The 27,065-nt window shown below is 50.4% G+C and overlaps 1 protein-coding gene across 1 annotated transcript in view; it reads right to left on the bottom strand.

Moving 5' to 3' along the window:
* Window positions 7,286-27,065, bottom strand: part of CCNJL (cyclin J like) — a 63,357-nt gene continuing 43,577 nt past the window's right edge. Inside the window, exons 4-6 of the mRNA XM_003359830.5 lie at window positions 13,721-14,023; window positions 11,734-11,893; window positions 7,286-9,351 (exon numbers count right to left, since the gene is read on the bottom strand). Of these exons, the coding sequence (XP_003359878.3) occupies window positions 8,928-9,351; window positions 11,734-11,893; window positions 13,721-14,023 (887 nt within the window). The 3' untranslated portion in view covers window positions 7,286-8,927. The remainder of the gene's footprint in view (window positions 9,352-11,733; window positions 11,894-13,720; window positions 14,024-27,065) is intronic.

Genomic DNA, 27,065 nt, shown 5'->3' with positions numbered 1-27,065 from the left:
CCAGAACTTCTTTGTCTTTGGTTCCCTAGTGTCTTGGGGCAGTTCTGGCTGGTGGGGGTGGGAAATCCTGAGGACGGCTACACAGGCCACACCTTGGCCCTGAGGCCCCTGGTGGGATCCATGTCATGGCATGTGGCGGGGAGACCTGGATGTGGATGGAAGACTCCTGACCCACAGGGAGAGGGCACGGTGGGCACAGTTCTGAGGACCCCTCACAATAGCCTGCCACTCACACTCTGAGTGGGCACCATCACCTGGGAGGGGTAACCCACTGACTCTCAGATGGGCCATAGGACAGGTGTATGGGGGGTAGGGGGCAGGACTGAGACTTCCAGGAAAGGCCCCCCCCCCCCAGCTGGGCTCTGAGGCTGCACAGACACCGGGATGGATGCACCACGGCTTAGCTGGGAAGGTGCTTCAGCATGGCTGTGACTCTCCACTAATTTGCTGCGGAGTTGCTTTTTTGGGGTTCACCTTACCTGCTGGCACAACAGGGGCCAGGAGGACCAACAAGGGACTGAGAAGTGAGTCTATGAGAAAGCACCAGGAAGGTTCTAAGGAACCAGGAGGTGTCATGGTTTGAGCCAGTAGGGCTTGGACAGGGGGGCCTGGGAGAAACATGGAGAGGCTGCGGTGGGCTGGGAAAGGTGTCAGAAAGGTCACTCTGATCCCTGGTGGGTACCCGGAGCCCTGCGTCAGGACGCTGAGCATCTGGATTGAGCAAACCTCCCTGATTCTGGCAACTGCTGGAGGCATGGGAGGGGAGAAGGGAGGTCTGCTCGACTCCAGGTAGGACAATGGCTGCCCTAGCGTCTGAATGGGATGCTTCTCATTCTCCTCTCTCCTTGGGAGTGTACTCCATCTGGGTACCACTCTGACTTCTGTTTATCTCATACTTACTCTAAGACAATTCACTTATCTTTACTACACTGGAAACTTTATATCTCTTCTGCACATGGAAAGCCAACATCATTTGCCACAAATAGATTTAAATTATTTTTTAAAAAGCCAAAGCTGAACGATCTTGATTTCTAGCCAGATTTTGCTGCCCAAAGCCATGAGCCTGAGGCCTCCCTTCATGAAAAGGATGAGAGACACATACAAGAGCCAGTAACATCAGAGAGGAAACTCTCTCCTTCACTAATCAAAATTCCTGCAGGACTCCTTGAAAAGAGAAGAATATACTCATTATAAGATTTGAATTATCTAAGTGTCCATTAGTGAATGAAGAGATAGATAGAGAAGATGTGATATATATATACATATCATTCAGCTATAAAATACCATTCAGCTTTAGAAAAAGAATGAAATCTTGGATTTCCTGTTATGGCTCAGTGGTAACAAACCCGACTAGAATCCATGAGGATGCGGGTTCAATCCCTGGCATTGCTGTGATCTGTGGTGTAGCTCGCAGACGCAGCTCAGATCTGGCACTGCTGTGGGTCTGGTGTGGGCTGGTAGCTAGAGCTCCGACCTGACCCCTAGCCTGGGAACTTCCATATGCCTCGGGTACAGCCCTAAAAAGATTAAATTAAAAAAAAAAATTAAAAAAAAAAAGGAATGAAATCCTGCCATTTGTGACAACATGGATGGACCTTGAAGGTATCATGTTCAGTAAAATAAGTCAGATGGAGAAAGACAAATATTGCATGATTTCTCAAAAAATCAAAACAAACTCATATAGATACAGAGAACAGATTAGTGGTTACCAGAGGGGAAGGGGGTTGAGAGGGATGAGCAAAATAGTGAAGAGGAACAGTTCTATGGTGATGGTAACTAGACTTGTGGAGATTACTTTGCAGTGTAGACAGACGTCAAACGATAGTGCTGTACACATGAAACATAATACAAAAAGAGCTGAATTATCTAACTTATCTTGAATATACAGATCCTACACATGGGATATTACAAATGAGGTTTGCCTGAGAGTTCCCATTATGGTTCAGTGGAAACGAATCTAACTAGTATCCATGAAGACGTGGGTTTGCCATGAGCTGTGGTGTAGGCTGCAGATGCGGCTCGGATCCTGTGTGGCTGTGGCTATGGTGCAGGCTGGCAGCTGTAGCTCCGATTGGACCCCTAGCCTGGGAACCTTCATCCACCTTAAAAAGAAAAAAAAAAAAAAGAAAGAAAGAAATGAGGTTTGCCCAACACCTTGCAAAGGGCCTGCCACACAGCAGGTGTTTAATAAGTGCTACCTGACCTCAGGTCCTTGCAGTGCATGTAATCTAATGGCCTTTCACTCAGAGGCCAGCCTCAGCCTGGACAGACAATACTGCCCAGCTCACTGGCAGCTCACTCCTTGCTTCCTTCCACATTCTGCCCTGAAACTTGTTTATCTTTCCAAGAACAGCACTCAGCCTCTCCCACCCACCCACCAAGCCAGGACCCTGTGAATTCCATCATTTTGCCAAGACTTATTGCTAATTAAGTGAAGTAGGTAAGCATTAAATTAAACTAGCAGTGTTGCTGTTTCCCCTCCAGACTGAATAATTACTCATAATGAGCTTGGATAATAAGTCTCTAAATAACAGAGAGTTAACCATAATTAGGCTGAAAATTGAGAGAGAGGAGGAAGGGAGAGGAGAAAGGTTAGACAAGAAAGGGGGAGGTGGGTGGAGAGAGATTGGTTTTACTTTGGTAACCGATTCAAGGACAAATTCAAATTGCTGGCAGGGGAGAAATTCTGAAGCTAGTATTCTAGAGTCACAGACAAATGCAATAGAAGGGCCTGAGAGCTCAACTAAATTCTGTATTCCACAGATACAGAAACAAAGGCTCAGAGAAGGGAAGAAATCCATCTAAGATCACACAGCAGAGCGAGTCTCAGATTATTTAGTGGCACTAGGCATCACTGGCTGATGGAGGCTCTAGTTTCTCATTCCAGCTTATGGATAAGTGGAATAAGTGGAGATGGAGGTGAAGCATCCATTCTGCTGGCATCTTGGAAAAGAGGTTTCCTCAGAGCCAGCAGAAAGGAAAGTTTTTAAGAGCTTCAATTCTGGAGTCACACTGCCTGGGTTCACATCCCTCTTCTACCACCTAGCGGCTGCGTCACCTTGGGGTAAGTTGATCCATTTCTCTGAGCCTGTTTCCTCTTCTGTCAGTGGGGGTAATAACTGCACTTACTACCTAATAGAGTCGTCACGCTCTGAATAAAATATTAGCCACTGTCACCACGACCACCATCACCTGTGTTACCACCACCACCACCTTCAAGCCAGTGTGATCAGAGTGCCAGGAGTGCCTCCTCCACTCATTTGCAAGGCACGTGGGCAAGCCGTGGTACTCTCTGCATCTTGTCTTTCCCTAGGTAAAGCAGGCTAATACGATTGTCCCTTCCTGGGTCACAGAGGAGTTGCAAAGGTAAAGGGTAAAAATTCATGCTAGGAATTCCCATTGTGGCAGAGTGGAAACAAATCCAACTAGTATCCATGAGGATGCAGGTTTGATCCCTGGCCTCTCTCAGCAGGTCAGGGACCCGGTGTTGCTGTGGCTGTGGTGTAGGCCAGGAGCTGCAGTTTCGATTCAACTCCTAGCCTGGTAACTTGCATATGCTGCTGGTGTGGCCCTAAAAAGCAAAAACACCACCACCAACAACAAAAATAAAATAAAAAAATCCATGCTACTGTTCAGATGCCTTCCCTGATCACTTCACCCACCCCCTAGGGAATAATCTCTTATCTCTCTGCAAGGACAATCATTTCCCTCCTGCCAAGCTCATCTGGTCAAAAGGAAGCTTCTCAAAGCATCTTTAAAGACCACCACTAGGTGGCGCTCCACCACCCACCTGTGGCCCCTAGGACACCAAGGTGTGAGTGTGTATGTTGGGGGTAGGGGAGAGTGTGACGGGGTGGCATCCTGAGTGAATGGGCAGTGGTGTGGTTGTGTACATACTTCCGAGGGGGTGGGGTAACACAGAGGCCACATGGCTCCTAAGGCAAACCCAGTCCCACCACCTGCTCGTGGTGAGACCTTGGGCCTTTAAACATGAGTATCCTCATCATGAAATCAGTGCTAATAATACTGGGTCATGATGTTGTCATGAGGACAAAGGAGCTGGAGGAACGAGAGCATAAGCAAAGTGTCACGTACAGGGCCTGGAATACAGTAAGTGCTCAATAAACAGGGCCCTTCTTGACAGTTCTGCTGGTGTGAATAACCACACACTGGGTCAGAGCTTTCAGAGCAGGGAGGACTTTTAGCCAGGGTGGAAGCCTGGCACTGCATGTGTATCCTGTGGGGGTCCTATTAAAAGCATAGGCCAGGAGTTCCTGTCATGGTTCAGTGGAAACGAATCTGACTAGCATTCATGACAACGCAGGTTCGATCCCTGGCCTCGCTCAGTGGGTTAAGGATCTGGCACTGCCATGAGCTGTGGTGTAGGTCACAGACGTGGTTCGGTTCTGGCGTTCATGAGGCTGTGGTGTAGGCCAGCAGCTATAGCTCTGATTAGAACCCTAGCCTGGGAACCTCCATATGCCAAAGGTTGCAGTCCTAAAAAGATAAAGAAAAAAAAAAAAAAAAAGGATAGGCCAGGCCCCACTGAAGACAGCAGGACACTTTAGGTACACAGACCAGGGAGCTGTCACTGTTCTGAAGTGCTCTCCAGCCACGTGTGACCCTGGAGAAAATCCTAGTCCCAACCCTCCCATTTTGCAGATGAAAAACCTGAGACCTAGAAAAGGGAAATGAACTGCTCATGTCCAGAGCCAGGGTATGAAGGCCTGACCTCCAGTATATGCTTCCTGCCGTGGCTCCACTGATACTCATCGGAGCTGGGCCTGGAGAAGCCTGACCACTTGAGTTCTTCCTTTAAGGCTAGAGCTGGGCTGGAGGGAGGCGCAGCTCTGGGGCTCATATGAGCCCTCACCCAAAGGGAGGGGCCCACTTACCTACAATATTCCTCATAGAACTCACCACTGAATAGTGATTCCACATGTATTCTATGCTTTCTTTCTTTTTTTTTTTTTTTTGTCTTTTGTCTTTTTTTGTTGTTGTTGTTGTTGTTTTGTTGTTGTTGTTGTTGCTATTTCTTGGGCCGCTCCCGAGGCATATGAAGGTTCCCAGGCTAGGGGTGAATCGGAGCTGTAGCCAGCCTACGCCAGAGCCACAGCAACGTGGGATCCGAGCCGCGTCTGCAACCTACACCACAGCTCACGGCAACGCCGGATCGTTAACCCACTGAGCAAGGACAGGGACCGAACCCGCAACCTCATGGTTCCTAGTCGGATTTGTTAACCACTGCGCCACGACGGGAACTCCTTCTATGCTTTCTTATTGTAAACCTAGTACGTAGTCCGGGCTGACAGGCTGCCCATCTTACCAATGAGGAGACAGAGATTCAGAGTGGAGAGGTAGCTTTTCTGAAAAAGGTAGCTAAGAGCAGACAAATTTGGACCTTCTACCTTTTAGACCCAGCGTTCTTGTCTACATACTGGGAGTTGCAAGTTTCCAGCCTAAGAACCACCTTAACTTACAATGTGTTTTATTAATCTTCTATTGCACTACAAAATTTTTCTGTATTTTTTAAATCACAAAAAAATTTCCAGTTTATACATTTCCAGTCTCTCTGAAAACCTGAAGTTGTTGCAACATGGAGCTTACATTCATGAAAAGTAGAATTAGCCAGAGCCGAAGAGAAGCCACATCCCCTACAGGGGATAGTTCCCACCACCTCACCCTGTCTCGGTCATCCAGCTGATTCACTATGTTACCTGCCTGGTCCTGGTGGGCTTTGGGGCTTGAGCCTCCTGCCAAAGGCTATGGCCTTTCTCCTGACATTCGTCACCAAGGGCTTCCCTGAGGAACAGAGAATGAGGTTAATGAGGCTGGTGAGATTCCTTCCCGGGAACTTGGGGCCACGGATTGCCAGAGCCAGGCCAGAGGTGGGGGTCCCTCCGAGGGGATGCCCTGGGGAAGCCCCAAGCCTGGTCCCAGATGGGGCTTGGGGAAGCCCTCCCAGATCAGAGCCTGTTGGGGGCAGGCAGATGGAGCCATCACATGTTAGCCTGTGGCAGCCGCACAAGAAGCTATGTTCCTGTATTTCTGTCTGTCGCCGAGCATGCTCTGAGAAACAACACCCCCACCCTCGTCACCGTGACCCTGTCAATCCAGAGCATGAATGCCTGGCAACTCTCTCATGAACCCATATCCATTACCACGTCTTCTCCATCAGGGGAGCATGATAGCAAGGTGGGGAGCCTCACACTCATTCAAAACTCCTGAATGAGGCAGCTCAGGGCAGCGGGGCACCTCCAGGCTGCCTGGGTCTGAATGGAGGCTCCCTCCTTCACCACTGCTGTCTGTTGGCAATGAACCTCTCTGAGCCCCTTTTCTGATCTGTAAGATCAGCTAATAATAGTCTCCACCTTGCAGGGTTGTTAGGATGATAGGAAATAAAATAAGCAAATTCCTTAGTAGAGTGCTTTATACACAGCAAATGCTTAAATGCCAACTGTTTGACGGTGCCACCATCACCAGGTGCTGATATTCTATATATTCTACCAGCAGGAGGTGGTGCAGGGCCCAGCCATCAAACCCAGTGAACAAACCAACAAGATTGCGCTAGATGATTTAACAGCTATAAAGAAAATAAAGGGGTTAAGGCGAGAGACTAGGGGGACGACAGAGACCTCTCTGGAAGGCAACATGTGAGCTGAGCGTTCTCAACCTTGGCACTGTTGTCATTTGGGGCCACTCCATCCCCCTTACTATGGGGGCTGTCCCATGCATCGTGGGATGTTGAGCAGCATCCCTGGATTCTACCTGCTAAATGCCAGCCAGGCCCCTCTCTCAACTGTGACAATGAAAAACATCTTCAGACATTGCCCAACGCCCCCTGGAAGGCAAAAATGAGCCCTGCTGGGAATCAGCGTTAAAAGGGCTTAAGGGAGAGGAGCATTCAGATGACAGAACAGAGGGCTTGGATCCAGAAGAGATTTACTTTGAACCCAGAGAGAATGAGGAACTGGAACCCTCACCCCGACCCTGATCCAGGTATTCCCAATGTGTAGCCACTTAACTTAAAACAAATCACTCTCATTACATATACACTGGGTTCTGTTTTTCTGGAGAACCCGGCCGGATTCGGTGGTAGAGCTAGGATGTCAAGCCTCACTCCCTCTGCTGCCCCAGCCCATGTCCCAGGGAGGCTCAGCTCCAATTCAGAGGACAGCAGCCAGGCTTGCTGTCACCCACCCCCAAAACCTCTCCACACCAGCGTAGACACCCACTCCCAGAGGCTGACGTGGAAGAGGGTAGGCCAGGAAGAGAACCAAAAGAGGCCACAAGCAGGTGACGTGTTTATTGTGGGATGGCTTCTTCTGGGGGCCAGGCTGGCTGTGAGGCTCTACTGGCGAGCGGGCGGCGGGGGGACCCTCACAAGCACTCAAGCGCCCGGCCCCAGAGCAGACAGAAGCGATAACTTGGGATCCAAACAAGTTGTACATAAATAGAAGGAGGTGGGCAAAGGAAAAGGAGAAAACAACAAACAAACGTGCACTTTCCTATCCGAGTGTGACAAAGTGGCCGCGCCGTGCCTGCATCCAGGCTCTTCTCTTACTCCGCTTCCACGCTGAGGCTCCGGTCTGTGCCAAACACCACCTTCGGATCCAACTCCCGGCAGCCCTCCCGCCAGTCTCCTGGACTGGCAACCAAGTCAAGAAAACCAAGATGGGTTCTCAAAGAAAACAAAACAAAAATCGCTTTTGTGGCTCTTGGCACCTCCCAGTTCTAGCGGGTGAACAACGTGTCCCCCGATCCCAAACCAACCAAAAAATAAAACACGTTGAGCATAAGCTGCGTCAGAATAAAAACATATTGCACATGGCTCCAAGAGTCTTCCTGAGCACCCCTCACTGCGGAGACCCGGATACTGGCTTTTGATCCAACCCCTCTCGGATCCTCTGCTCTGAGCCAAACTCCAGGCTGAGGCTGGCTTTAACCTCATGCACCAGACGCATATGGTGGAGGGAGGTGGGGGCTGCTGGTTTTAAATCTTTGTCTACTTTTCAACAACTTTTTTCCTCTGGGTGGAGAGTGAAGTTCTACAGGTGATCAGAGCATCCAAGATGTGGAATCTTCTGGAACCGAGAGCCTGGAAAGTGGTTCTCCCCAAGCATATACTTTTGCCAAGGAAAGTCTGTGGTGACCCATGGGCCAGTCCCAAGGAGGGTTAGTTAAAACCTACAGCCCTCGAGTGGGACAGGCAGTGTGGCAGTCACCATCGATTTTTCAAAGGAATTTTCAAGTATCACAAAATCCCTGATACAGCATGTAAACAAGACATCTAACTGAACAGAAAGCTAGGCCTCTTCGGGAAGCAGCAGCACATGAAATATCTAAAAGGCTGAAGAAGGTTTTCGGTTCCACAACAAAGCAGGACCGCCACGCACACGGCGCCTCGGCAAGCGGCCGCTTGGGCATGAACGCACACACAGGCCCCTGGGTATGGAGCCAGGGAAGGAAAAGCACCCTGGCAGGGGGGGTCCTGAGAACACACCAGGCTGCCCCCTTTTTTCAGTGGTGTAGCTGCCATCGGCAAGGAATAAAGGAGTCTTTGATGCTAAAACCTGGACGTGTTCGTGGACTGCTGGTGTGTCTCCAGGTCCCAGTCTCCTGGCCTCTTCCCAGGTCTTTTCTTTGCTGGCTGGGCCCTTCCCAGGGGGTGGCCACCGAGCCACCCCCTTGCACCCCAGCCACACGTGGAAGACGTTTTCCAGAGGAATGCTCTTGGGTGAGGTATGTCATTGACTGTTTTGCTCTGGTCAGTTTTATATAAAAAGAACACCGACTCTCTCTTCGAGGGCCCTCAGACTCCACGGGGACAGCCTCCCAACGCCTCGCTGGGCCAAGCTCCTCTCGTCAGTGTCCTCTTTTTCTGCCTGGGTCTCCAAGGCCTCCTTGTATGGCTAACTAACAGTGTCCTATCTGTCGAAACAGCCGGTGGGGAATGCGTGGGGAACGCTGAAGTAGCTGCTCCCATAGGTGGCGGCCAGGCAGTGCCTGGGCTCAGCTGCGATGGCCATCTGCATGCTGAGGGACGCGGGCAGCGGCACAGGACACACGTCCATGGGCTGGAGGGTGGGGTACAGGGCATGGAGGGATGAGCTGGTGCCCCCTGAGAGCAGGGTCCCTGCACGGTGGGCCTGCAGAGAGTCCCGGTAGGCCAAGCACAGGTCCTGGACGGGGCTCTGGAACTGGGCCAGGGCCATCGTGGTCGGCTGGCTGAGGCCAGGGTACGCGGACGGCTGGAACAGCACTTGAGTGGGGGCGGCGGGTGCTCCAGGCACCATGGCCAAGGCCTGGCTCTTGACTGCGACGGCATCCTTGAGGACATTGTCATAAGCTCTGAAAGGAAAGACTTGGGAGGTCAGAGGCCACAGCAGCAGACACCTGCCCTGCTGAAGAGGATGCCAGGAGATCCACAAACAGTTAGTGCCGGGCCCCTCCCAGACTGTGGCACTGGCTCAGCTGTTCTCTGACGAAACTCAGTCCCCAGCCCTCAGCTTGGAGGGTTTCTCTACTGACCCCTCAAGACTAGTCTTGCTGTCCCTGAAGCCCCTTGGCGCAGCCTCACCTCTGAGGTCAACACTGCAGACAACAACTTCCAGGTCACTACCTGGTCCCTCCCGTGGAGTTGGAGCTTCAAGAGGGAGGGCCTGTCTGCTTTTGCTCATCACTGCATCCACATGCAGAGCCCCTGGGACTTAGGTAGGCACCACCTCTGCCTTCAAGGCACTTCCTGTCAGTTCCAGCCCGAGCTGGCTCACTCCTAAGCTAGTAGGTTTCAATCAGGTTGCCCCTGGGTCCTTAGCGCCTTGGTCTGGAAAGGGAGATGGAACAGGTTTTTTTCCATCTCAAAAAACAAAACAAAACAAAAAACCCACAAAATAACAACAACAACATACCCCAATAAAACTTTTTGGGAAAACAAATCAATTAGAGGCTTCTGTAAGAAAGGAGCAAGTGGAGGTGTTCCTGCTGCCGCTCAGCGGACTGCGAATCTGTCTGATATCCATGAGGATGAGGGTTCCATATCTGGCCTTGCTCAGAGGGTTAAGTAACTGGTATTGCCACAAGCTGCAGTGTAGGTTGCAGGTGTGGCTCAGATCTGGCATTGCTGTGGCTGTGGCCAGCAGGTGCAGCTCCTATTTGACCCCTATAACCAGGGATATGCCTCAGGTGTGGCCCTAAAAAGAAGAAAGGAAGGGAGGGAGGAAGGCAGAAAAAAATTTAAGAAAAATAAAAGAGCAAGTGGAGGAGTTCCTGTTGGGGCTCAGTGGATTAAGAACCCCATGTAGTGTCTGTGAGGATGTGGGTTTGATCCCTGGCCTTGCTAGGATCTGGAGTTCCCACAGTCTGTGGACAATCTGTGGTGTAGGTCATAGACGCGGCTTGGATCCGGTGTAGCTGTGGTGTGGACATGTAGCTGCAGGTCTGATTCGACCCCTTGCCTGGAAACTTCCATGTGCCACATGGGGAGGGAAAAAAAAGTAAGAAAAAGGAGCAAGTGGAGGCTGCAGCAAGTCTGAGAAGGGAGCTACCCCAGAGGGACAGACTTGGGGAAGAGGCAGGGCTAGGGTCTCAGTACCCAGGGGCACCCATCCTTGCTCAACCCAGTGTTCTCCAGCTTTGGGCACCTTCTAAAAGGCACAGAGGTTAAAATAAGGGCTAGGGAGCAGGGCTGATTTCAGAGGCATAAGACAAAGACAGTTGCAACAGGAGGCTGAGATGTGGCTCCTCCTGGGCCTGGCCCGAGGTCAGTGGAGCCAGCCTCCGGGAGATGCCGCCAGCTGTTGGGAGGAAGAGAGACCAGGTACAGCAGGGCAGAAGCTTTCTGTCCTCTCCATCCTCCTCCCTGCAGTCCCTACCGAGCTCTTTGGCCCCCAGTATCGGTTTCGTGGTATTGTGTCCAAGATGCCTTTAAACATCCTCCCTGAAACACTGGACATTTCCTCCCCAAGATTCCCAGGGACCCGTGCAAGGAGGCTCTGGCCTCTTAGGTGAAGCCACTCTGGGCTTAGTGACTGAGACGGCTTTGCAGCTACATCTGAGAAAAGCAGCTTTTCTTTTTTCGGCCACCCCAAAAAAGCATACTGAGTTCCTGGGCCAGGGATCAGACCCAAGCTGCAGTTGCCACCTAAGCTGCAGCTGCAGCAACGGGATCCTTAACCCATGGTGCCGAGCCAGGGACTGAACCTGCATCCCAGTGCTCCCAAGATGCTGCCAATCCCATTGTGCCACAGCGGAAACTCCGAAAAGTAGCTTATAATGAATCTCTCTCTCTCTCTCTTTTTGGCTGGATCTATTAACCTACTGCGCCGGGCTGGGGATTGAACCTGCATTCCAGTGCTCCAGAGATGGTGCCGATCCTATCGTGCCACAGAAGAAACTCCACGAGAGTCTCTCCAAGTGAAAACCCAGAAGATTGACTGAGACACTGTGTCAAAGGGCCCAGGCTCTCAGAATGCTCAGAATGCTGTGCACAGAGCCCCTCTTCTCCCTCACTCTTAACCTGGAAACTGCAAAACCAAAGCTAACCAAAGCTACCCAAAGTTGGTAGGGCCAACCCTCCCACTCCCAATTCTATCAGGAGTCACCACAGCCTACTTTCTGTAAGTCACCAGCCCACCATCAGCCTTGGACCACCGGAAATCACCTGAGGTGGGCCTCATGAGCAAGTGGAACTTTGTATTTCAGAAACACAGACGGAGCGGGAGAGGAACTTACACCAGCAGGATTTCGATGCACGTGCTGAGCTGTTCCAGGGAGTAGTTGGAGATCCTCTGCAGGTCTCTGGTCCAGTAGGGAGAAAGCTGAAGGCAAATCCTAGAGGCCCCAACACACGCTGCGGCCACCACGGAAGGCTGGAACTTGTAGAAAATATGATCTGAAAGAGAATCACAGAGAGAGTTGGCATCGTAAAGCCCTGCTCTGGAGTCCAGGGCCCCTCCTGCCTGTGCCCTTGGGAACTGGTAGACAAATGACCAGGTTCAAGGTTGTTCCTTGCACACACACACGATGAGAAATTAAAACAGCATGAAGTTCACATCTGAATCCCAAACACCCTGGCACTCATTCAGCCTACAGAAGCAGTTTTCAAAATATCATCCCTGGCTTCCAGGGGCTGCAAGGGGCTTGCTGATGGGCTACAAGCTGAACTGCCAAACATCCATCCTTCCCTCTGGTTCTTAGGGGTGAATGACACTCTATTTAAAAGGCTTCTGTTTGGAGGTATGACTGAAGGCTACTTAAAAACAGTAACAAGCCTCACTAAAAATCTGCTTAAAGAATGAATGAGTGAAGGAGTATCTAGAGGAGTTTGATATTTGTAACTAAAATTGGTACCTGACTTACATTTACCGGGTAATCTTCCTCCCTTCTTCCCACAGCTTTACTGACACATGATTGACAAATCCCAACTGTACATATTATGTGTACAACGTGATGTCTTGGTACATGATTGTGAAATGATCTGAGAATTTTTTTTTTTTTTGGCCCGCATGTGCTGCACATGGACGTTCCAAATCAGAGCCACCGCTGCTGGCCTTCGCCACAGACACAGCAACACCAGATCTGAGCCGTGTCTGCAACCTACACCACGGCTCAGGGCAATGCCAGATCCCTGACCCACTGAGCGAGGCCAGGGATCAAACTCGTATCCTCGAGGATACTAGTCGGATTCGTTTCCACTGCGCCACAATGGGAACTCCATGATCTGTGAAATTTTAATGTCCCACTAAGATATCTGGCAACACAGCAAAGCTGGTACGTCCTATGAGCAAAGGCATACTGCTGAAATTCCCACAATTTTCATGACAAACACTTGCTTATTAGTGCATTACTATGCTGTCTTAAACTGTTTATGACTTTTGATGATTTCAATTTGGCTGTCAAAGTATGAATCAGGCAGGGTAGTATGGTTACAGGCACAGTCACAGGGTCAGACACCCCAGGTTCAAACCTTAGCAATGACCTTGGGTAAGTTACTTCATGTCTTAAGTATCAATTAAGGAAACTGATTTGTAAAATAATAGCACCTAAAAACCAAAAAATGAAAATAATAAAAAATAAAATAAGAACAGCAGAAATAGGATTTCCAAATGAGATAATGCATGCAGAGCACCAAAATAAGGTACCTGGTACACAGTAAGCACTCACTTAATGCTCGAGATCACCATCGTTGATACTGTTACTCACAACTACTTTTGGGGTGGGTTCTCAGGTGGTGACATCAACAGTGTTTCTGACCTAGTATTTTATGTAATACCTAGGTTTTAAGACATTGCGAAGAGTGAAATTCAAATAAAAGTTCCCAAACTGGGTAAGTTTATTGCTAAAGCAGATGTAAACATAATCTTCCCTCCACGCCACTTGCATGACGGCAGATCTTCTGGAATGACTACCTGTGAATCTGTGTTATTTAGATCACTTGCAATGTTCCAGGTTAGTGTACAAAAAACCACCAGGTGTTGTGTAAACAGGCGGGCTACCAGCTGCCTGCACAAAAGCTGCTATCTTTTTCACACGTTATTGCTAACACAGGGAGCGAGTCCTTACTCCTTCTCTGCTCATCCCTGCAAAGCGGGAGTGATGTGGTGATTTGGGTGGGTAGGCCCTGGTGGCAAGGACTCCCTGGGGGCAGACCTCTTGGGTACCCTGATCCCCACCCCCGTGTGCGTGAGGAAGGGCAGACAGGCTCTGACATCAGCCCCACCTTGCAGGGTGACCTCTAGGAAGTAGTGGGCATACTCCTTGAGGCAGTCTTTGGTCTTGCGGGGGCAGGTGGTGGGCCAGCTGTGGCAGTGGTGGTCCTTCTGGCTGACCGAGGCCAGGAGGTAGTAGTCGAGGAAGTGGGCAGGCGTGGGCAGGCAGAGGTTCCAGCTGAAGGCCTCCAGCAGCAGCAGCTCCGTGCTCAGCAGCTCCTTCTTGGTGAGAGAGAAGTTCTGGCTGCTCAGGATCCTTGTGCTGTTTATCTGCTCCAGCTTGGGGACATGGTCTTCCCTATCCTCAAACTTACCTGAAGGAAAAGCACAGGTTACTGGGAATCCGCCTTCACTGTCAAGGCCCAAGTTAAAGCACCCAGATGGTGTTCACAGAGAGAAGATAAAGCCCAAAGGCACACATTCCAGATCTGTCTCACCCGGGCTTGAATCCCCACACCATGGCTTCTAGCTGTGTGATCTTGGAAAGATGTCTCCCCCTCTCTGTGCCTCAGTTCTCTCGTCTGTAAAATGGAACCTAAAGCTCCACGGAGTTCCTGCTGTGATTCAGCAGGTTAAGAACCCAACTAGTATCCATGAAGATGTGGGTTCAATCCCGGCCTCGCTCAGTGGGTTAAAGGTCCAGCGTTGCAGCAAGCTGCAGCTTAGGTCATGGATGTGGCTCAGATCTGGGGTTGCTGTAGCTGTGGTGTCAGCCAGTGGCTCTGGCTCAGCCCCTAAGCTGGGAACCTCCATATGCCACAGGTGTGGCCCTAAAAAGAAAAAAACAAAAAACTGGAAAACAATAGAAAGACATGACATGTGACTTGTAAGGGAAGGCTTTAAGAGGCCTTACAGCCTCCACCTACCCCCCACCCCGACCAGAGTGCTGTACTGAGACGCCCATGTAAGGAAGCAAGTCTAGCCTATTGGAGGTGAAGAGGCCATAAGGAGGAGAGCCGAGGTGTTCAGGCAACAGCCACCACTGATGGTCACACCGACGAATGAAGCTACCCTGCACCTTCCAGCCCAGTGGACCCTGCAGCGATGGTATGAATGAGCCCAGGTGGAACCAGCGCAGAAACCTCCTTGCAACCCACATCACTGTTGTTTAATATCGCTAAGTTTTGGGGTGATTCGTTTTGCAGCAACAGATAACTGGAACACATTCATATCAATGGCTAGTGGCAAAAAAGGCATGAAACCCCACTGAAAGACATGCCATACAGAAGGAACAATGCCCTCATACCAGAAGGTCCTGAAAATAAACTGTATGAAATAAAGCCACATGGAGCTAGAAACAAGCAAACAAAAATAAAAGGGAGGCCTTGGGTTATCCCACTCAAGGGTCAGGATTTACACAGCAGTGCCCCTGTCCCCCCACTAGGCAAGTCACCACCTGTGGATGACCACGGTGGCAGCCTCTGCTCTGGGAGGCTCTACAGGTGAGGCTGCAGGGGCATCCAAGCCACACCCCCTCACTCAGGGGAAACCGCGCACACATGCCTCTGGCCTCGGCCACTGAGGTTCTCCAAGGCACCAAGCCCTCCTCGCCACCGCCAAGTCTTTGCCTGCATAGCCCCTCTGCCCGAAGCACCCTTCCCATTGCCTCTCCACTCCACCACCCTCACCCTGTTCTTCACCTCGGAGTCACTGCTCCTTGGAAGCCTTCCCTGACTAGCGCCCCCACGTGCTGCCTGACGCTCACATCAGATGGTGTGCCCTGAGTCCTGGCCTTGGTCTGGTCACCTTGGCCTCCAAGCCCAACCTCCCTGGGTGCAGAAGAGCAGCTGAGCAGGCGACAGAAGAGGCAGTGGGAGACCCAGGGAGCTCCACGCACACATCTGCGCGGATGAAGGGAACAGCCAACAAAGCATCCACACACCTGTGCACAACTGCCAGCACCCTGACCCAGTTCTCAGCAGACAGTCGTGCCGACTGAGAGATGAGGAAGTAACCACTTTGGGCTGCCCTGCAGCAAATACAACACAACACATTCCTCACCAAGGCCTCAAAGGACGTCACTGAGAAATGAAACACCGACTGTGGGAAGCCTGCAGCTTTGTTCTCAGGGCACCAGGAAACAGCCCACTGAAACAGCCCATCTTTGCCAGGGAAGAGCAGAGGGACAGAAATGATGACTGCCCAGTGGTTCTGAAGCAGCTTGCAGCAACCCAGGCTCATCTTCTTCCCGAGCCCCATCGGCAGGAGCTGGGCCCGGCAGGGCACGGCCTCCACAGCACACACGTTTTCTCACCTTATACCAGGGCAACTCAGGCAGGAAAAGGCAAGGACAGTGCTGCCTGTTCTCCAAGGGGAAGAGGCTCTTACACACCGAAATCCTGGCCACCTTGCAGAGCCTCATGGCCCTGCCCCCTCCCCAAGCACAGGATCCAGCCACACTTGGAATCTGACCCCTCTTCCAGCAGGACAGGCTCACCCCCTCATCCACTGTATCATGTGTCCTCCAGAGCTCTCAGTTCAGAGGCCACTCGGTGTCATCAAGGCACCTCTCACCCTCAGTGCTACACTCCAAAGGTCAGTTATCAGTGGCCAGCACCTGAGCTTTAATAGGTCATTAACAGGTCTGAGCCCCAGGAGGACAAAGGGTCCCATCCCTTTGCTGCTGTGTCCCCAGGTCCCAGCACAGTCCCCAGCACACAGTAGATGCCCAATGACTATTCCTTGAGAGAATGCATAGTTGAAGTGCAAGCCTGTTGAATTGTTCTCTGATGTTCTCCATATGTATTCCCTAATATTTCTCCAATGATTCACATATTCCTTCCGCAATTTAAAAAGAAGTTCCCATCGTGGCGCAGCAGAATGAATCTGACTAGGAACCATGAGGTTACAGGTTCGATTCCTGGCCTCCACTCAGCAGATTAAGGATCCCATGTTGCTGTGGCTGTGGTGGAGGTCGGCAGCTATAGCTCCGATTGGACCCCTAGCCTGGTTACCTCCATATGCCACAGGTGCATCCCTAAAAAGACGAAAAAATTTAAAAAATTAAAAAAAAAAAAAAAAAGAAGTTCCTGCTGTGGTACAATGGGTTAATGACTTGGCTCTGTGGGAGTGCTGTTCCTATTCTCAGCCCGGCGCAGTGAGTTAAGGATCTGGCATTGCTGCAGTGTGGTGGGGGTCACAGCTCCAACTTGGATTCAGTTCCTGGCGTGGGAACTTTCATATGCCACAGGTGTGGCTAAAAACAAAATAAATAAAAAGAATTTTTTTGTGTGAAATTGTCAAGGTTTCCCTGAACCGACTGAGCCAATGCTGTTCACAGACAGTCAATAGATACGAGAGCTCTTTTCTTTCCGGAGCAGAAGGTGGCAAGGTGGCATGGTGAAGGCAAGGCTCTGCCAGAAACGTGCATGGCATATAGCAGCACTGAGATCCTTCCACAGCCTTCCAGGAAGCCAGTAATCTATTCTAACAGGCAGATGTGCTTAATCAGATAAGTTCCTTGCTGCCCTCAGTGCTTTTCAAACCTTTCAGAGGCCTGCCTTTTCCCCAGACACCAGGCCCAAGAGGATTAGCCTCAACTGGAGGGGGCCATGGATTACTGAGGAATCTGAATTCACCTGCTCCCTCTGTTCCCCCGACTGGGGAGGCTGCACGGGGACCCACCGCACTGCAGGCCAGAGCAGGGCATAGCTGGCTCTGCACCTGACAGCACTCAACTCCAACAGGCTGTCGTTTCCTCTGCAGGAATACACCCCACGAGGAGAAAGCATGGCCACGTGGGATGCAAAGTGCTGTGACAAGTGCCCAGCACACAGAAAGGGACAGAGCCCCACACTGGGCAAGGGCACCAGGCTTTGTGCTGGACACATGCTGGATCCTCCCAGGTAGGTCCTGTTCCAAGCCGCAGAAGCTCGGAGAAAGTGCTCACACAAGCACTCAGCTCCACATCTAGGAGCAAGCTCGGAGCCCCTGGCTCCTAGCGAATGACACATTTTACAGCCAGCAAATATTTTATGAGTTTCCTGGTGTTGCACGTGCCAGGCAGACGTTTCCTCTCCTCCTCCCATGACCGTGCGCAGAGCGGCACTTTGTCCCCAGCCCACCACCCCTGAGCGCCACCACTCAGCTGCTTGCTCCTTATTGACAAATAGCACAGAAACAGATGCCTGGAAGTCTTTAGGCAGGTCCCCTGGTAGGGGCTGGGGACAGAAGTCAAGTCTTTCCAAGTCAGACGAGAGCCACAGACTCTCTTCAAATCGTTTGATGTACTTTTTATTTGGAAAAATTTCAAATCCACAGGATATGGCGGAAAAAAAGAATAATAAATCCATATGACTTTTCGCCAGATTCACCAATTGCTGACACGGAGCCACACAACTGCTGTGTGTGTGTGTGAGAGAGAGACAGAAAGAGAGAGAGAGAGAGGGTGGGGGAGGAGAGAGAGAGTGAGAAATGCTGGTTTGGCTGAACCATTTTAATTAAGTTGCAGAGATGACAGGCACCCCTGGGTACTTCAGCATCCATCCCTGAGGTCATTTTCCTCCAGAATCATAATGCTGTTAGCAATCCCAAAACATCAGCACTAATGCAGTCACACCATCTACCGTTCGATCCATATCTGACTTTCCCCAAGGGCCCCCAAATGCCTTTATAACCTTCGTTTTCGGATCCAGATCCAACAAGGCTACACATGGTGTCTGTTGTGTCTCTTCAGTCCCATTCTTTGCTTTTCACGACACAGGCTTTTGGGATGAATCCAAGCCAGTTGTCTTGTACTATGTCCCATACATTCTGGATTGCCTGACTGAAAGGTTCCTCACAATCAAACAGTCTGGGCAAGAAAATGACAGAGGTGATCTTCTGCCCTTCTCACTGGATCACACCAGGAGTTACGTAATGTCAGTCTGTCCCAGCAACAGCGATGCTACCTTTGATCGCTTGGTTAAGGTGGTGACACCAGATCTCTCCATTTTAAAGGTACCAATCCCCTGTGAAATTAATAAGCAACCTGTGAGGTGACACCTCAAGACGAAATGAATATCCTGCGGCCTAACAACCTCTAACTCAACGGTGTGGCATCCACAGATGATCCTGTGCTGAATAATTACACCGGGATTGAAAAAAAGAACTTTTAACAATTCTACCAACTCATCTACATTTTATTTTATTTTATGTTTTTGCTTTTTAGGGCTACACCCACAGCATATGGAAGTTCCCAGGCTAAGGGCTGAATCTGAGCTACAGCTGCCGGCTTTTACACCACAGTCACAGCAACGCAGAATCTAAGCCGTGTCTGCGACCTACACCACAGCTCACGGCAACATCAGCTCTCCGACCCACTGAGCAAGGTCAGGGATCAAACCCGCATCCTCATGGATACTAGCAGGATTCGTTTCCGCTGCACCACAACGAGAACTCCCTACATTTTTCTCTTTGGATAGTCATGTTCTTGGCCCCAACTCTGAACAGCAGGAGCACAATCAACACACTAAGAACAATAAAAAAAAAAAAAAACCCTCTAAACTTATCAAAGCCCTAGTCCTCACCCTGAATCTGGAAGGCCACGCACATGCACGTGAGCTGTTAGTGTTGGTGGTGAAGGTGAAACATGCAAATAACACCTTTTAGGATGCTCTGCGTCACTGTTCCCACCACTCTCAGGGGCTGGTGCAAAGAGAGCCTGAGCCATTCCTGGCAGGTCACACAGTTAGTGGACCGATGACCAAAAGTCCGACAAGTGTCTTAAACTCTTAATCACAGACTAAGCGATGGGGGGGGGCAGACACTGTAATCCAGCAAGTCTAAGGAGGGACATTCACACACTGGATTTTTTCTTTAAAAAAAATTTTTTTGGCCTTGCCTAGACATGTGGAAATTCCTGGGCCAGGGATCAAACCCATGCTACAGCAGTGACAATGCTGGATCCTTAACCTGTTGAGCCACCAGGAATTTTCTCTTTTTGCTTAGTTTTTATTTTTTTTCTTTTTAGGGCCACACCTGCAGCATATGGAAATTCCCAGCCTAGGAGTTGAATCAGAGCTGCAGCTGCCAGCCTATAAGCCACAGCCATGGTAACACCAGATCCCAGCCGCATCTGCGACTTATACTGCAGCTTGTGGCAACGCCAGATCCTTAACCCAGTGAGTGAAGCTAGGGATTGAACCTGCATCCTCACAGACATTATGTCAGGTTCTTAACCCAGTGAGCCACAACGGTAACTCCTTTTTTTTTCTTTAATAGTATTATAGTAAAATACACATAATATGTACCATTTTAACCATTTTTAACTACATTGATAGTGGCACTAACTACATTCACGCTGTTGTGCAACCAGCCTTCAGTACTCTTTTCATCTTGCAAATCAAAACCCTACACCCATTCAACAAGTCCCTGTCCCCCTCCCTCACCCCTGGTAACCACCTTTCTACTTTCTGTCTCTATGAATTGACTGTTCTAAAGACGGACCCTTCTTCCACTCACTGTCCTGACAATCAAGCCTTAAAGTAGACCAAACAGAATTTCTGACTTTTCTGAAATAGGAGCAACAGAAGCAATTTTTTTTCTTTTTAGGGCCGCACCCTCAGCATATGGAGGTTCCCAGGCTAGGGGTCAAATTGGAGCTACAGCTGCCAGCCTACGTCACAGCCACAGAAACACCAGACCCAAGCTGCATCTGCAATCTACACTACAGCTCACGGCAACACAGAATCCTTAACCCACTGAGCAAGGCCAGGAGAGAACCAAGTTTTAATACAACAGCCATTAAGACGATTCTTCTTTGCTAAAGAAGTGCAATTCGTTTAAAAGCAGGCAAAACTGCTGCTTCTCAAGAAAGATCACGCTCTAATTTTAAAGTCTTTTCTCTCCTCTTTTCATCGGAGGATGAGAAAATCTGATCAGGAAGTGATATCCCACGGCTACCCCTCCCCATTCCAGCCCCGCCTGACTCTGCGGGCTGCTGGTGACACAAGGAAGGGAGACAGGCGGGTCAGAAAGTAAAGAGCCATCCTAGTGGCCACCTGGCACTCCAGGTGGGCCTGGCATCTTTGCAGCTTACCATGGAAAGGGCTAGGCGGTAGAGGAGGTGAGGACCCAACAGGAGAGAGAAAGCCCTGGTGAAAGGTTATTACCCCAGTACCTGAAAGAGGAGTCCTGGGCCCTTTAGATTCCAAGCTGGGCCAGGCTGAATGGAGACCTTTCTGATGCTAATTCTTTCCTCCTTTCTCAGAGGGGAAAGAAATGGCCATTAGAAGGAGCGGAACCAGCTAGCTCTCTTTACAGCTAGTCCTGAGGATATTTATTGAGGGCTGAGCATCCTGTGACCAGGGACAACTAGGATTCTGGGGGAGGTCCTGATTGGAAACAGGCAAGACTGCCCGCCCCAAGGACTTCAAGTTCAAGCTCAGGTGCCAGATCTCTATCCTCACTGCTGTTATGACTTGTATGATTTCAAGCAGTCACTCGGAAACCCATACATCAAACGGTGGTACGAGGGCTCAAGGAGATAGCAGGTACTGTGACTGGCACAGGACCCAGGGAGTAGGGAGTGCTTTGTAAATGGCAGTAGCAGCTGCTGTATTATTTACTGAACAGGGCGCTTCTTATTTGCACCCTCGACTGGGGATCTTCTAAAGTCCTATTAGATGGGTAGAGATGAAATGCTACATTTCTGACAGGCTCAGAAAAAAAGGGTGGAAATAAGCCTGACCAAAGGTTCCCCCAGCCCCACAGATGGCACTGGCTGGGCTGTGCTAAAAGCCCTGAGAGGATGCTCTGGCCTCTCTCCCCTAGACTCTGACCTTGAACTCAACCTGCCTGCTGGTGGTTCCAAGGTTCACAGAGGGAGCAAGGCCAAGGGGAGTGCAGGGCCCAAGGCCTTTCCTGGAGGCGTCCTTCTCACAGGCCTGGGACTTTCCCAGGTCTTCTAGCTGCTGAGCAAAAGGCAGGAATCCACACACCAGGATGTGAGCCCAGAGGGCAGGGGGTTTCACAGTTCGCTTCCCTCTGCACCCCAGGCTCCACCACAGCACTGGAGGCATCAAGCAATGTGGGGCCCTCAGGGAGCGGCGGCCTGTCGGGGGGCAGCTGTGCTTGTTATGCCCTTCACAAGTGCTTTCAGTTCATTCTGGGAACAACCCAGAAGTTGGGAGTATTTTTCATGTGGAGTCAGAGGCTCAGAAAGGTTGAGTTGCCCAAGTCACCCAGCTGTTACGGGTGAGAGCAGAATAAAATGTCTGGCTGGCTACTTATTCCATGAGGATGGGGACCACATCTGTCTTAGAGGACATTATAGAGATCATTCCCTGCACCTATCACAACAGGCAGCATAAACTCAACGCTGAATAGTTTCTTCCTTTATTTTTTATGGCTGTACCAGTGGTATATGGAAGTTCCCAAGCTAGGGGTTGAATCAGAGCTGCAACTACAAGCCTATGCCACAGCCACAGCAATCGGGATCTGCGACTTACGCTGCAGCTTACGGCAACACAACACCGGATCCCTAACCCACTGAGCAAGGCCAGGGATCAAACCCACATCCTCACAGAGACAACATCGGGTTCTTAACCCACTGAGCCACAATGGGAACTCAGTTTTTTTTTTTTTGAATGAACACACATAAACGGCTCCAAGTCCAGAGCCTTCTATACGCCATGCAGGAAACCTCAGATCTAGTCACAAGGACCCCTGCAATCCCATAAAGTCTCCATAATGAGCGTATCTTTCTGGGCGCAGGAATTCCCATGGATGTGGGTGTCAGGCCAGCTGAGGCCTCTTTCCATCTAACTTCCTTGTTCTCCACCAATACTTTTGTCTCCATCATTCCTCCTGCTGATGCTACTTAGTAATTTAATTCCAGAGATTTTCCACTGAAGATCTGTTTGATCGAGACGTAAGTTTTTCTTCCAATGGCAGAACTTAAGTCAAACAGTGAATCTCCTTTCTATAATAAAGAACAACCTCTTCTCCACCCAAAGTAGCTTTTCATTAAAAAAGAACTCTTTGGCTTTGTGTAGGTATTGAGGTCAGAAGGTTGCTTGCTCCTTGTCCCCAAAGGCGCATGGCTCATACGTCCAGCACACCAGTGTCTTTCTGAGGAAGCAGGGGAGACAGATTTTGAGCAATTTCATAGAGAAGCCAGGAAACTAATCTGGGGACAGCACTCTCTGAAGGCGGCGTGACTGTGGTTTGACTCCCAGCAGGGAGCGGCAGAGGATCACCCTGGGTTCTCCGGCAATTCAGGCACTCACAGCTGTGCAGTCTGGGGCACACACCACGGGAGTAACAGAAGTAGACAGAACTGTGGTGAGGATGTCACGAGGGCGAACTTGCTCGGGTTTATAAATCTCCGCTCACTTCAGCACCAGCCATGCAGTCAGAAATACAGAGGGGGCAATGACAGGTTAATTTGCGGATAGGATTTGAGGTGGGGGAGAGAGAAAGCCAGGAACAGAGCAAGAAACCCCTCCAGCGAGAAGACAGTGCTTCTGGAGGTCTTCAGGGAAGGGAGGAAGCTGTAAATACCATGGCAGGTGGGAAGCAGCGAGTGTCCCACTCCCACTCTGTCCCTGAAGACCTGCTACAGATGCTACGTTCATGAGCTCCACTCTCCAGGGATCTGGAGGTTAGAAAGCGTCCTGCAGAAACAAGCCTGGACCTCCAGGCAGACCTTCCCTGGTGAAGCTCTTTTCTCAGGACACAAAGGAAGCTCCTTAAGGAATGTGCACAGTCCTCATCATTGAAGGTTCCTTCCACACACCTGCACCCACTAAGTGCTAAGCCTGGAAGACAGTGGCGCTCAAGACAGGTCAGGTCCGCATCCTCACAGGGCCTTACAGCTCCTCCCTCCTTCCTCTCTTCAAAGCAAGGCTGCTCTGTCCATGGCTGCATCTGGCACAGAGCAGAGCTCAATAAATACTGAATGAATGAATGAATGAATGAATGAAAGCACATTTTTGACAGGCTGACTCAATTCCTGAGTCCAGCTTTAGACTGGAGGTGACGTTATGGGAGGTTGTTTTCTCCAGGAGGAAACTGTAAAAAAATGCCTCTGAGGTCAGACATGGCATTCGGCCAGCTGGGTCACACACCGGCTTCCCCTCTGGCTGGGAGGACTTCCCCGTCTCAGGATGGAGCGACTGGTGCGATGACTTCACATGGTGACCCCAGCAAAGTCTGGGCTCCTTTGTGTTCCTCTGTACAAGTGACCCAGGTTATTTCACTGCCAGAAAGAGTGGGAGCTGTGGGATGTGGCCCTGTCGTGTACACTGCTGGCATATGCGGCGAGGGGCGAGCAAGGGCTTGGTGGGGAGGAAAGGAGTTCTCCCCCTGTAATGAAGGTCACTGCTTTGCAGACTGCCCACTCCCAGCGCACCAGGGGCTGCTCTGGACCAGGTCCAACCGGGCTGCCAGCTGCAAGAAGAGCAGAGAGCGAGTCCTTTTCGGCTGTGGTGCTGAAGGCGTGGACATCAGGGGTCCTGGATCCTTTGTTGTTCCAACCTCTCTGCTCAGAGCAGGCGGGGGAGAAGAGGAGGAGGAAGGGGGGGAGAGGAGGAGGAGGGGAGGCAATCTGCGCTGCCTCTCTCAAGGTTGGAAGGGGAGCTGCTTCTAGACTGCGACCCAGTCCTTAGGGCTGAAGTATTCATCCAGGTGAGCTAAAATGTGGCTCCACAGGCCAGAAAAGCAGAGAAACCAGGCATCTTCCACTGCTGACCTGACTCTTGCTGCTACAGCCAAGGAAGATCATAATCTGCTGTGGGACAAAGGCTGCTGTTGTGCGGCGGCTGAGAGCAAGGACTTGGGGGGATGGGAAGAGCCTACCTGGGTCCCCATCCTAGCGGTGCGCCCACAGGCATCACCCAACTGCTGGGGCTCACTTTCTTTCTCGGTCAACTGGGGAAAATGACAGTGCCTACTTCATAGGATTGTTTTGAGGATTAAATGAACCAATTCACACAAAAAATTCAAAACACTGCCTGGAGTATAAACGATAAATATTAATCATTCCATGATCACTGAGGCCAATCACATTTTGATTACATAAAAGAAAAAAATTTAGTGAATTTGCAAGAAATGTTTATTTTATTCTTTGTTTTTCCCATTTTCTAATTTCCTATAAAAAACAAGTATCACTCTCCTGCTGAGGAAAAGTGGTTACTACTTCTCAGAAGACAAGACGCCACTAATGGGGAGTTCCCTTTGCGGCTCAGCAGGTTAAGAACCTGACTAGTATCCATGAGTATGTGGGCCTCACTCAGGGGGTTAGAGATCTGGCACTGCTGTGAGCTGTGGTGAGGTTGCAGATGTGGCTCAGATCTGGCATGGCTGTGGCTGTATTGTAGACTGGCAGCTGCAGCTCCCATTCAACCCCTAGCTCAGGAACTTCCACGTGCCACAAGTGCAGCCCTAAAAAGCAAAAAAAAAAACCAAAAAAAACCCAATGCCACTAATGGGACCCTTAGAAGCCAGAAGTGGCAAAGTAACTGCCACAGAAGGTTCTCAAATGTGGATCTGCCCTTGTACAAGACTAGGACATAGGGAGAGGCAAGACATGCTCTGTGAAGACCATCTTGAAAATCTAGGCAAATACACCTAAAGTAAAAATAATTTCGTCTCACCACCCAGGGAAGGGATAGGCTGGCATATTTCCTTTAGATCTAGAAATGGGTTTTTTTGTTTTTGTTTTGTTTTGTTTTGTTTTTAGGGCCGCACCCGTGGCATATACAGGTTCCCAGGCTAGGGGCTGAATCAGAGCTGCAGCTGCTGACCTACACCACAGCCACAGCAATGTGGGATCCGAGCTGTGTCTGTGACCTACACCACAACTCACAGCAATGTCAAATCCTTTACCCTCCAAGCGAGGCCAGGAATCGAACCTGCAGTTCTCATAGATACTGGTCAGGTTAACCACTGAGCCACAATGGGAACTCCCCGGAAGTGGTTTTAAACCATCTGAGTTCTCCTGTGGTGCAGCATGTTAAGAACTCAGTGGCTTGGGTTGCTGCTACGGCGCAGGTTCGATCCCTGGCCCAGGAACTTCCACATGCAGAAGGTGTGGCCCCAAAAAAGAAATTAACCCATGCAGGTTAAGATTCTCCCTTCCCACACAAAACCTCAGAGACCAGAACCCCAGGCCCTGGGCAGACAAACGTGCCAGAGCAAATGGTGTAATTTCTGAGTTTCTAGACCAGCCAGCTGTCTGATAGGCACTGCACACAAAATCCTTCCCCACATAGTTCTAAGCCTGTAGGTCTGCAGAGATGGGAACAGGAAATGGAAAATCACAAGTCCTCACTCACTGTGGAGGAACACTGCAGCCCCGAGCTGGGATCTGCTCAGCAAGGCCCTGAGGTCACAGACCACTGTTTCCAGTCTGCCCTGTGCTGTGTGGCCAGCACTGAAATACCAATTGGAAAATGCATTGATGTTGCAGCAGCTTTTCTGAGGAAATAATGAACTGGCATATTAAGTGCACAAATCAAAGGTAAGACCCATCCTGATTCTTGAAACGTGAAACCACGGCAGGGAGGATACGCAGTCTTCCTCCTGGCTTCTCTTGCGTGAGACACAGGGAGTGTTAAATGATTTCCTGCACGGGGGAAGCCACATTTCCTGGCAGATTTGGGTTTAATCCTATAAATAAATCTGATGCTTTGTCTGAAGTAGACCCCTGAGCAAGGCCACCTGGAACACTTGTCCGCTTTGCACCCACGGCCTCTGATTAGTGCCCGGAGGGGTCTCAGGCATTCCTCGATTTGGGGCGAGCTGGAGTGCCTTCCTTCATCCTTGCCCAGGAGGGACATCCAAGAGGGATTAGGACTGCTTTTAAGTTTCTGTCTGAAATCTCCACAGGGGTGGGAGGTGAGGGGGAAGGGGGGTACCCCCCCAAGGTCCCTCCCCTCACCTCAAAGAAGCTGCTTCTCAGAAGTTAACAGTTGCTAAGTAATCAAAGCAGGGGGCAGAGAGGAGAGAGATGCAGGGGTGAGAGGGGAGTGAAGGCGGTTTACCAGGAGAAAGACAGGCCTCTCCTAGAATCTCCTGAGGCCCACAGGCAGTTCCTTTTTTCAGTACCTGCCCTAAGAGATGAGACTATTGATTTTTGGTTTAAGAAGCCTTAAAAAGCAATAGCTCTGGGAACTCATTTCTCACCTGGGCAGCGTGGATAGGATAAGGCAGAAAGGCAGGATGTGAACGCACTCCCCGCCGGGAGCACAGATGGAAGGCCCAAGCGGACAGTGATGAGGGGCCAGGATGGAGGAGGGCCGTGGCTTCTCCTTTGATGGTGTACTGCTCTGGTGGAAAAGCACGAGTGGGTCCAAAGGCCCCCCACATATGAAGTTCAATTTAAGAAAAAAAGGATCTCCTCAGCCGTTGTTTAAAACCTCTGCAAGGTAAGTC

Source organism: Sus scrofa, chromosome 16 (genome assembly GCF_000003025.6).
Source record: "Sus scrofa isolate TJ Tabasco breed Duroc chromosome 16, Sscrofa11.1, whole genome shotgun sequence".
NCBI classification, from domain to species: Eukaryota; Metazoa; Chordata; class Mammalia; order Artiodactyla; family Suidae; genus Sus; species Sus scrofa.
The sequence above is the reverse complement of the archived record's forward strand: the minus strand, read 5'-3'. Positions and strand labels throughout refer to the sequence as shown.